Raw genomic sequence first — 13,496 nt, forward strand, 5'->3', positions numbered from 1 at the left:
TATTGATCATTATGTAATAAATTTAAATAAGCTACCGGTGTTATATAACCACGATTATCATACCATATACGTATTATTTTCAATGGTGGTAAAATTAAATTTAAATCATTATTTAAAAATTGTTGCCATAGTTTAGATTGTTTTAATTCAATTGAATAATTAGTTAATTTATATAATAAATTATATAATTGATTATTTAATTGATATTTTTCATTAAATTTTAATTCAATACCACCATACATTGATTTAAATAGTAATTTTGAATGATTTAATAAATAATTTGATATATCTATATTACTTAAATTAAGTAGTATATCATTAGTAGCTAATGGATAACATGGATATTTATTATTAAATGAATATAATTCACAATGTTTGTTATAATCATGATTGTTTAAATTCAATTGACCATTTGTTTGTATTAAACAATCTGAATTTATTTTTGGTTGAAATTTATATAATGCTGATGAAATACAACCAATACCAGTTAAACTAAATGGATTATTTATTGTATTTAAATAAGATTGAAATGAATACTTCTCCTCTTCTTCTCCTTCATGAATATTACTACTATTAGTAGTATAGAAATGTACAAATCCATTACGGGTATGAGTAGTTTTCATAATCCAATGATGTATATCCATTTTAGGTTGTATATTAATTGGTTTAAAATATTCTAAAAATCCAATACCAATTAATAATAATAAACATGGAAATATAAATTCAATAAACCATGATAATTTATTACGTTTTAAATGAATATAACGTTTATAAGCCATAGCTTTCATCATATTTATAAGAGATGGTTTCTTTTTTAAGTAATGATGATGATGATTATATTCAATAGGATCATCATCATAATCTTCTATATTATCATTATTAGTAGTATTATGAGTAGTATGATTATAATCATTAGAATTATTTATCATTGTTTTATGATTATCATTAGTTATTGTAAGAAATACATCTTCTAATGATGAATTAGTAATTTCATAATGTTTAATATGATATAATTGTTGAAATTCATTATTATCTAATTGCTGAAATAATGTTGTAAATTTACCATTTAATGCATCAGAAGTTGGTAAATGAATAATTAGTTTGCTCAGATTATGATTTAATAAATTAGCATCATTGACATGGAGTTGTATAACTTTTAATAATTTCATAGTATTATCATTATGATCAGATGTAGTATTCAGATTTGATGGATCAATTTCTAAGGATAAATGATATCCTGAACCATAGGCTGATTTTAATGATAAACTAGAACCGGAACACAATACTTTACCTTCAGATAGAATTGATATTTGATCAGCTAGTAAATCACTTTCATACATATGATGTGAACTTAATATAATTGTACGTCCTTTACGTAATATTTTTAATAAATCCCATACAGCACGTCGTGAAAATGGATCTAATGATGCTGTTGGTTCATCAAGTAATATTACTGATGAATTGCCTAAAAAGGCTAAAAATAATGATAATTTTCTACGTTGTCCACCAGAGAGTGTAGATGTTTTTTCATTACGTTTATCAATTAATCCAAGTTTATGTAAATAATCATCTAATTTTTGATTGATACTTATACGACTCATTCCTTTTAATGTACCAAATAAATGTATATGTTCAGCAACTGTTAATGTATCATATAATATATCATATTGTGGACAATATCCTAATACATTACGTAAAACATCTAAACGTTTATTGGTTACTTCACCATGCATAATTATTTTACCTTGTGTAGGTTGTAGTATACCAACTAGAATAGAAAGTAAAGTTGTTTTCCCAGCACCATTACGTCCTAATATTACAGTAATTTGATCTTCATAAAAATTCATATTAACATTACATAATGCTATACGTTTTGATGGTTGATATATTTTAGTTAAATTATTAACAATTACAGATGGTGATAACATAATTGGATAATGATTATTAGTAGAATTTAATAAATTTTGTCTTTCTGTTTGAAATGAATTGACTAATAATAATTGTGATGTATTCACAGATATATCTAATTGATTACCACCACTACTTATTTTACGTTTTTTTCTTTTTTTTTTATTCATCCCATTTATGGATGTTGTTGACTGATTGAAAATACAATTTTTTTCCAATTTATACATCAATATATGATAATATTTGATTATGAATGGTATACCCCAAAATGTTAATATACATAATAGAATTGTACCAATCCATAAGAATATTAATGAAGTACCTAATGATAATATACTATTTAAATTATCTCTATACCATATATTTGACCATTGTACACCAGTACCTTGTAATTCTAAACGATTTATAAATATCCATATTAATGAATAACTTACTTGTGGTATTATACAAAATGGTAATAATGATAAATCATTAGGTAATTCATTATATCTTAATAATACAGATGCTGGCATAAATAATAAAAAATAAATAATACCTGATAGAATAGATGCAATAGTTGAACGTACTTTTAATAATGTAAATAAGATACAATATATAAGACATGATATTATATAATTTAATAAAATAAAATATATTAATATTATATTACTTAATGGTATAATATTACAATATTTTAATATAAATACAATAATTAATGATAAAATAGACATTAATATAAATGATATTGTTATCCATGCTAACCAATTCATAGATAAATCAATACCAAATATTGATAAATAATCAATTAATCGATTATCTTTTTCATCTATCATATATTTTACAGTTAATATAATTGATATTATCCAACAAAGAATCATTAATTGTGGTAATAAAAAAATAATATTGACTAATAATGAATCAAAATAATATGAACCAGTAGGAAACATTTTCATTTCTATACCAATATTATGTAATAATTGATTATATATATTAGTTATATTAAATTTAGATGATGTAATATATAAAAATGATTGAATTAATTGTTCTTGTATATCAATAAAACCACTAGTAAAATATTTCATATCATTTTGTGGATCACGATTTGGCATTGGGATAGATAATTTTGATCGTATATAATGATTAATATTATTTGTTTCATATATAAATAATGGATTATTACGTAATGTAATAGATAATATATTAGGAGAATTTATAATTTGATCTAACATACTACTATTATTAGTAGTAATATCAGTAGTAGTAGTATGATTTAAATAATTCGGTATTTGATTAAATATAATACCAATTGGTGATGATAATAAATTATTTTGTTGTTTTATCATATAATTATAAAAATCATTATAATTATGAAATGGTATAAATTTTTGATCAATTTGTATACAATTATTAAATAAATCATATAATAAATTAATAAAAAAATCAATAATATTGATTATTAATTTCCAATTAAAATAATCATTATTATTAATATTATTATTATTGATTTTTTTATTATTATTTTGTTGTAAAAAATTAAAAAAGTAATTACATAATAATTGTATTTCATTTGGAATAATTCCAAATTTATTTTCTTTACATTGTTTTAATTGATTTTTGAATTTTATTAAATTTGTTTGATTATTAATATTATTATTATTATGATTACGTAATAATAGATTTAGTAACCATGGACGTAATTCATTAGAATAATGATTAATTAATTGACGAAAATTATTTAATAAACGTGTATATTTACCCATATTATAAATAATTTCATCAGTAAATTGATTAGATGGATAATATGCTATAGTACCAAATAGAAAATAACGTAAACGACCCATTGTTATAAGAAATGGTTTTGAATTTAATAAATGTTTAATAATTGGACATAAATTAAGATGTGGTAATGATTTTTCAGTGAATAGTTTGTCAGCATTTGATAGATCAAAAAGATTATTAAATTGAGATCTTAAATGATCAACTATAGGTATATTATTATTATTATTATTACTAGATGATTTGGAAGTATCCTGTTCCATATTATTTTCCTTTAATGCAATGAAAAATCGACCTAAATCATTTTCATTAGCTGGTGAACCACAAATGAATTGTGACATATATTCTAATGATTGAGTAGTTGAACTATTTTTATATATTAAAAGATAATCATTTATCCATATACTTAGATGATTAGCAGAATTTTTTAGGCGTGTTAACTTCAAGCCAAGGGATATCCAATCAATGAATTCTTCTGTTTCAAATATATCTGGTTCATTTAACCTATAAGTAAAAGAAAATAAAGAAAACCATGAACAGTTGCTTAGGAATATAAAACCGGTTATCTCTATACAAAATGATTGATTTAGGTGTAACAATCTTGTTATATCCCGATAACAATAGTGAATGGTAACTTTGGGATCCATTTATGGACCAATATAATTTTTATCGTATATTTGATAAATAATTAAACTATTCATATTCATGTTCTTTTCATTGTGAGCTTTATTTTGACCGATAGACTATTACTGTACGATTTACCATTCCTGAGTTATACCCAGTCTATTGATTACTTTTCCTCCTATTCACAGCCACATTTGGCTAACTCTTCTACAAATGTTATTTTCTATTTTATTGGTACGATGTGGTCAGCCTGTTTGTTATATAAACTCAGTATGTTTGAGAATAATGATTCATATTGCAGAGGCTGTTATCGGTGCTCTGGACTTGACTGGCTGGGCTAGGCAGAAAACAAGGCCGATAAGCACTCTAGACTGCTCATACGGTTTTCGTGTGTCACTGTTCCAATCGATAATTCGCTGCTCTCTGATTGACGGTTTTATCACGTCCAACGTTAGCAAGGTATCCACTAGGCCACAAGATATAACAAATCCGAATTACATCATCCATATAAACGAAACTAAGCATTATAAATAAATAATATATTTGTAATATCTCAATGAGTAGAAAAATTAGTTTTTCTGACAGTTCGTGACTTGGTGTAAGCCACTTTTTCAGAGAATAAGTAACAAAATTAGAATCAATCCAATTTTAAATGATGCAACGGATCAGATTGATTTTAATGTGGCTATTTATTCTCTGAAAAAATGGCTTACACCTAGTCACGAAACGTCAGACAAACTAATTTTTCTACTCATTGGGATATTGAAAATATATTTATTTATTAATAACAATCTACCCAATGCTCAATTTATTCAAAATTATCAATTCAAAACTTGGTTATGATATCCAGAAACTAAACATCATATATAACACCAAGATTTCTAAGTCATTCAGTGATTCATTTTGATTATCATAGATTAAAAATACCATCTATTCCATTTTAGTTAACTCGACTTTTATTTGTGACAAAGAAACTAAATATTACTGAAATTACAAGAAGGGGATACTGATTACTAGTTTTCATTTAGGTTGTTACAAAGGTTGACTACGAATCGGTAAACATGAATACATGATTACCGATTACAGGTATGGAAGGAAATTTATACCAGTTGAAATACTTGACATATATAACACATTGATGGCAATTTAAGTAGTATGACATTTCTAATAACGTTATGGGTGCGGTTATCTTTAACTCTCTTAAATATGTTACTAGATCATATCCACCAATGTTATTTCCTCATTACAATCAATGTTTCATTAACCACAAACGACAGATAACTTGAATAATACAATCAGAATAGTAACTAAATACCTATCCAAATAAAGTTGTTCCATTTATAACATTGGGTGAGGATCATGAATGATTATAAGTCGACAGTGTAGATGTAGATTATTATTATTATTAGCTTTATTCAATATTATATTTTTGGTACAATATAGAATTCTCAGCACAAAGTACTTCAACAAGTTTCCGTTTCTTACTTCTTCATCCTTCCTGACGATAAATATTGAGTGATCGCCAGTTAGAACTTAGCAGCCCAGTCAATCGACATCTGGATAATGTACATTCTTGTCACTGCATATTGCCAGCAACCACGATATCTCTGATTAAGCCTTCTGTAACCTTTACAGCGAAAGGTCTTACACTTTTCAGAAACGCACCTGAATAGGTTGTGCGATTAATAGGCATAATGATGTATTAAAACAAACGAAATCAGATAACTGTTTGAAATATCTAGATGACAGGAACAGGTAGCCCAGATGTTTAAACAGGCCGCCAACTCAAGGATTTAAAGGCCAGGTGTTTATCACTGTTAGATTTACTGATAAAAAGGAATTTTTACTGTCAAATATAAATATACACAAATTAATAGTAACACACTTAAAAATAGAAAACGTGATAAAGTTATTTTCTTATGAAATAACATAGAAACATGGGAAAATGTATAACATAAAGAAGTATAAACGGAAGTATAGTAGATCAAGAGATCAAAGAGTTATAGATGGTTAACAATAGTCAATAGCTAACTGACTTGATCAGAAGAGGGAGTTTTAGTACTACACTTGTAGATAGAAGAGATAACAATCTTTTAGTACGGAAAATCGAAACAATGTAAGATTATATGGCAGTATTTAGTCAACATACAAATAAACTGAGTTGAAATCCATTAACTGTAGATCTATTTTGTAATTCTTGCAAAGTAATGATCAAATAGACCTTAAAATGATTAGATTTATTGATCAGAGTTGTAGTCACATAAATTTGTTTTGAATTAAATGCCTTAACCAGTTAACAGACAATCTATAAATGTTTAGGCTAATTTGAAACAAAGAGTAAATTAGCACGATTTGAGTTGAAAAGAAAATATATTATTCTAGTATTCATCAGTCCTACGATTGTAGAGATAAGACAAAGTCTCATTATTAATCATTTATCTTGATACAGGAATAAAACTAACATAACAATAGTCTATTGTTTTCAATACTGGTCCAACATTGATGGATTCATGATCTTCATCAAAACTCAACAAACTTCACAACTAAAAAATAGTCAATCAGTCATATGTTACACAGAATCTAGTATATATCTTCATCAGTTCAAGTTTATGAACAAAGTATAATCTGATGATGAGACTAAGGATTTAATTGAAGATAAAGTGTGAATGCATCTACTTCACTGTGAACGATGCTAAGTCATTTGATTTAATATTTCAAACTACTGACTATGATAATCGCATGGACATCAACTAAGTAGTTTGCACCTATATTAACCTATGTTATGTTTAAATTAAACCACATTGATAAACATAGTCATTCCTACAAAACGTTATTATCCTCATTTAATTTTTCTTTCAGGAGGGGATTTGTGGAGATTTCAGTATTTTTCAAAGTTGAAATCATGAGTCAATTGAAGCTAGACCACCATGGAAAACCTGGAAGCACTAGACGGCCGTTTCGTTCTGTTGTCTGTTGTGAGATAACAACTCACTGAAGGCAATTGGTGAATGGTCGCTCATAATTTTTCTTTCATGAATGATCAGATGAAATAGTAAATAACTCGAAATTGTTGATTGAATAATAAGATCAGTTCTCATATATACATCATGTGACTGAATCCATCAGAAATTAAACATAGGTACCATAAATAAAACATTGAAGGATTTGAAACAAGTGTATATCAATACACATTGTCTTACTTTATACTAACAAAGATACATGTGAAAAAACTACTAATATTGTTTTTTTTGAAGTCATAAAATTAAGCACATGTCAACTGCAACAAATCAGATTGAAAAAGGAAAAGTATGTAATCATATTCTAGTTATATAAATAGTGAAAAGATTAATAGTGAATATCTTTAATCACCAATGTGATCGACTTTGAAATATCCCTATAAAACGTTTGCAACCATAGATTACTATCTGTAACTCAAAAATGACCTTAGTTGTCAAGTGAAAGGAATTCATGATGCACTACTTATAAGTTGTAACAGATCCATTATAGACAAATCAATTATATAAACCAGCCAATGATAATAGTAGTAGAGGAAACAGGTTAGTAAATACAAATTCAACAGGGTTTCATGTTTCATTTTTCTATTCTTAAAATTTACAATACCGTATAAAACACAAGCTAAAATTACGTAACATTATAAGTTGGAAGTGGGAATTGAATCCACAAAACTATTGTATAATTAAAACTTGAATAGCCTAGAGTTCATGAAGATAGAGTAACATTTATATAATCAAAGTATTGCATAACTGACCTTGTCAAAGAAAAAGCTAAATCTATATTCATATTTTTGCAGTTAAATATACGAAAGTTGGTAACAGTAGCCCCGTTTTTAATCATATGACATACTGATATACACGAACATTTCGACAGTTTCGAACGACTAACCATCAAACATAAGTGCAAAGAAAAATTACTACAAATTTTCTTTATTAGCTGTCTGAATAATGCCTGTTGGTCAGTTGGTACTTGTACGAATTTCCAAGTAATCACTCAAGTATAGTTGAAATCATGAGTCAATTGAAGCTAGACCACCATCGAAAACCTGGAAGCACTGGACGGTGGTTTCGTTCTATTGTGGAACTCCTCAACAGTGCGCATCCACAATCCCGCACGCGAATATATAGCCTCTGCCAGGGAAGTCCTACTCACTGCCTCCTCGTGGCGGGGATGTTGTTCACAAAAGTGAGAGGACGAAAAGCGAATGTCCAGCTCTTTAACCGGGTTGGTGGATGTGGAGGATCCACCTAGGGGAGTTGGAAAACCCTGATTCCAAATCAATGGTGCACATGGGCTCCAGGATCCTGAAGGAACGAATGGCGTATGAACCAACTGTTGGTCACCGGCTACCATGGGACTGCATCTCCTTACGATGCTCCACTGACTTGTGGACTAGACCCTTAGGTCAAAGGCTCCGGGTGTGGCCCCCTAAGAAAACCACGTGCTTCAGTCTGGGCACCTGGGCAGTATCACAGCCCTCACACAAATCGAATGAGATTTGTGAGGCGCATATTTATCTGGTGCTTCCTTGTACCAATATTTATGTGTTTAAATAAATAAATAAAATAAAAGTGGTTAGTAAAAGATCAAGATAAGGAACTCTTGTCCAATGTATTGTCTTTTGAAGGAATACATGGATCTACAAGTGAAAACTGACGAGTTCTATGCAAGATGGATGCAAAGTAAGAATATTAAAAATGGTTCATTGAAAATTCAGTGTTTATAGTTTATCTGTGGCTGGTCTATTCGTGCATTGTCTTTATGTATATCGAAAGAGAGTTCGCTTCGGTTGTTGACTGCAAAATACGACTGCATTCAGAAGATGAAGATATTGTAATTTACTGAAAATACCTTTATGTAAAACATTATACTTTTATTACATAAAAGTTAGTTCAAATGGTTTCCAATGTCACTAGTACTGCAAAACTACTCAAATTAGATGAATGTGGTAATTACATAAAAATATACCGACATAAATTCACATGGTTATTTCTTAGTGATATCATTTTGTCTTACTTCTAAGTACAATGATATTTTAAAGAATTCTGCTGAGCTAAATTTTACTTCTGATTCCAAGATGTCATGAAATCTGACAGCATAAGGATTAATTTGATGATAGGCATATTAACAACATGATCCTATACATAAAATGAAGTCTTAAAGAGTAAATTTGAACATAAATAAAAACCATAGTCCCATGATAATATCCCGACAAAAATGAATTGCAAGTGAGGAGAATAGTTCACTCTGAAGATCTAGGAATGTTTACATCCGTATTTTTTATCATCGAGTTAATTAACTATGGTAAAGCAAATTATTTATTTGGCGAATTGAGCTTTTCGGGATAGTTTCAATAAAAGTAACAAAACAACGTATAAAACTCAGCTTCATCATCCATTGAGATTCGTTACTAAGGACTTCTTAACAAACAGGATAACTATGGGGTTCATATATTGATTAGGAATGGCTTCACATAATGTACACCGATAGTACACAACATAAAATTTGAGAGTTGATAATTATTCTTGTTGATTGGATAATGTCTTTGCATAACTAAGATATGAACATCTGTTGAGGTCTATAAGCAAACAAATGAGTAGATCGTCCATGAAATGTGAGACAATCGATGTCATCCGTTAACCAGAACAAATTAAACTATGGGACATAACTGTTGTCAGTCAAACAATTAAAGAGAGTATTATCTGGTCAATTTACATTTCAGAGAACTTGGTTTTAGCCATTATTAAATGGTTTCATAAATTGATTGAACGGTCTATGTTTCAGTAAAGAAGTGGAAGTAAAATAAAAATACATTCAAGATGCCCTTACTATGTTATCTCAGTCAGTCAGTCAGTCACAACGTAGAACTTCGTACATAAGTGCATCAGTTCCAGTTGCCATACCACATTGACATAGGGATGCAATTGTCGATTCAAATCCCATAGTGGTAGAAGTAGTAAGAGTATAAGCAGTAATCCGGAAGATTAGGGTTTGAAGATGTTATTCAAGGAATATAATCCAGTGAAATAGATAGAGACATGAAGTATTCAGAAGATTAGAATTTGGTAGAACACAAAGAGTGGATGCACCTTTGCCAATGCAAACGATTTTGAGCCATGTCATTCAGGGTCTTTAACCATCGATTGCTGTCATCTCGCGAATTCCAACCTGGTAGTCTACACCTACCAACATGTCTCATTCCCAAAATGCCCCGGTACGACCGAGAGTGGGGAGAGTCCTCTCTCCCTCTCGAAATGCTCTCACACGGTCACGCGTATACAGCCTCTGATAAGGAAGTCCTACTCAACGCCTTCTTGTGACGGGAGTTTTGTCCACGGAATTGAGAGGACGAAAACCGAATGTCCGGCGCTTTAACCGGGTTGGTGGATGTGGAGGATCCACCTAGGGGAGTTGGAAAACCCTGATTCAAAACTAATGGTGCACATGGACTCCAGTATCCTGAGGGAACAAATGGTGTATGAATCAATCGTTAGTCACCGGCTACCATGGGACTGCATCTCCTTACGATGCTCCACTGCCTTGTGGATCAGATCTTTAGGTCAAAGGCTCCGGGTGTGGCCCCCTAAGAAAACCACGTGCTTCAGTTTGGGCACCTGGGCAGTATCACAGCCCTCACAGAGATGAAATGAGATTTGTGTGACGCATATATATCTGGTGCGCCCGTGTACCAATATTTATGTGTTCAAATAAATAATAAATACAGTTCACTTGTCAGTGACTTCATGGATTTGTGCCACGTTTCGGTCTGGCCGCCCCTAACTTCCCCCCAACCTACTCCTACACCATAAAACATTGCACGTCGGGGCAGTCGGTGGTTGGGCATACGTAACACGTGTCCCAGCCATCTCAACTGATGAAGTTTCATTATTTCATAAATCGATTTACCATCCTTACCTAGTACCCGATTCCTAACAACTGCATTAATTACTCGGCGGTCCCAGGATATACGAGCAATGCTTCGAAGACACCTATGGTCGAATACTGACGGCCTAAGAATATCCTCTACTCTTATCGGCCATGTTTCACTGCCATAAAGTAGGACAGAACGAACTGCTGCACAGTAAGCCCGTCCTTTGGTTGCTAGAAAGATATCTCGCCTACGCCATAAATGACGCAAGTTGGCGCAAGCTAGACGAGCCTTCTGTATCTGTGCTGAGATTTCGTCACACACCAGACCACAAGGGCTGATGAGACTTCCAAGATAAGTGAAGCTGTCAACACGCTCAACTACTTCACTCCCTATCATTAGTTCAGGTGTCGATGCAACCCAATCCTGAAGTAACATTTTGCACTTCGAGGGAGAGAATCGCATCCCGAACATGCCTGCATGGTTGCTTATAGTAGTCAAAAGACTGCATTTTGTCAGCGACGTCACCAAATAGAACCATATCATCGGCATATTCTAAGTCAACAAGTGAGTCTCCCGGTAAAAGTTCAACTCCTGGAGATTTAGATGATGGAAGTGTTATCTCTAAAAGCATGTCAACGACAAAGTTAAACAAGAATGGGGAGAGTGGACAGCCCAGATGAACACCACTTGAGGTAACCAATTCTGATGACAGTTCGCCATAGGCTCTAACTCGACCAGTTGTGTTCGAGTAGAGAGCCTTTATGAGGTTAATGTACTTCTTTGGTACTCCTTTCACTGACAAACACTGCCATAGAACCTCACGATCAACGGAGTCAAATGCCACCTTAAGGTCAAGAAATACTACGATTGTGGGACGTCTGAATGTATGTCTATGTTCTAGGACCTGACGTAGTGTGAATGTCTGGTCTATGCAACCACGTCCAGGTCGAAAACCAGCCTGGTTTTCTCTAGTCTGCTCTTCACGAGCTTTGGTTAGGCGTCCAAGTATTATTGAAGCTAATATTTTAGACACTATATTAGTCAAACTGATTCCTCTGTGATTGTCACAGGAGGACTTTTGTCCTGTCTTATAGACTGGCACAATCAGTGATTGGGACCAGTCAGATGGAATTACGTCCAGTTCCCAGATTCTACCTAAGACCTCAGTCAATCTCGTTGCTAGTACTGGACCACCATCCTTAAAAGTCTCAGAAGTAAACCTGTCAGGGCCTGCTGCTCTCCCTCGCTTCAGATTTCCTGTAGCTTTTTCAACCTCGTCGAGAGTTGGAGGACTTACATTAACTTGCCATCCTAGCTTGCCTGGCAGAGGACAAAATCAACAACACATCATGTTGATGATTAAAAACCAGCTACAACCTTTACTTCTGTTTAAACCATTTCCCCATCATAGAACAAGAAATGATATTGAGTACCATCAAAATCTCGCAGCAAAAGAAAATAAATAGCGTCTCCTTTTAAAAAGATAAGAAATTATACTCACCATTTATTGAAAACAGGATCATCTGCAATATGCGTCAAGTTATCAAGAAAGTAAATCATGGGAGCGAGCCCATTTAACGTAACAAAACTCCGTGGATCTTTTTCATTACATGTGTAATTAAAATTACAGATTAGTGACTGGATGTAGTTCAATAATCCCATACTTGACATGCTTTGGCTTTGAAAGAAACATGATGATTTAGTATCAATCGCATGACGCCTTCGAATAAAAGCGATAGCAACAACAAATATTAAGACAAAGAATGACTCAGCTACTATAAGCCAAAAGCCTCGACGACGTAGCAAGTAGTCCTTCCACAGTAATATACGATAATGTTTCCACAGTCGACATATTCGACTTTTGTTTCCATGAGTTGAAATTTGCAGATTACGCATATTTAAGCGCAATGAAGAGTAAGCCCCAGTAACTATATAAAACGTATTTTCCAAAGTGCTCGTTTACAACTGAAAGATCTTTGCTAGATTTTAGCGTCAAGTCAATATATTACTGTATATGTAGTTTACACTATGTGACTCGTTTAGAATACCAGTTTTTACTGAAATGGTTTGATTTACAATAGATTAATATAACAGAGCACAACATGTCTAAAAATAAAGCAATAAAAATTACGTTAACTTCAGTATAAGAGGGTTGAATTTAGGTAATATAACTCGAAAAAATTGATTGTAGTTTATGAAATTTTGTTTAAGGTTCTAGAGAAAAACATGATAACTTGATATCTGAAGACAATGATTGAGGTTAATCCATTTAGTGTTTCCGTCGTATTTTAGCTGATAAGAAGTGACTTGTTGTTGTTCAGCC

General features: G+C 31.4%; 1 protein-coding gene across 1 annotated transcript; it reads right to left on the reverse strand.

Moving 5' to 3' along the window:
- Positions 1–2: 2 nt before the first annotated feature.
- Positions 3–13,069, reverse strand: Smp_176450 (putative atp-binding cassette transporter; the record flags this gene model as incomplete). Its single annotated transcript, XM_018793027.1, has 2 exons — positions 3–4,167; positions 12,675–13,069. Coding segments are annotated over 2 exons (4,560 nt in total), but the record flags the coding sequence as incomplete, so codon positions are not given.
- Between the last annotated feature and the right edge of the window lie 427 nt (positions 13,070–13,496).

The sequence above is a fragment of the Schistosoma mansoni genome, chromosome 1 (genome assembly GCF_000237925.1).
Source record: "Schistosoma mansoni strain Puerto Rico chromosome 1, complete genome".
Lineage (NCBI taxonomy): Eukaryota > Metazoa > Platyhelminthes > Trematoda > Strigeidida > Schistosomatidae > Schistosoma > Schistosoma mansoni.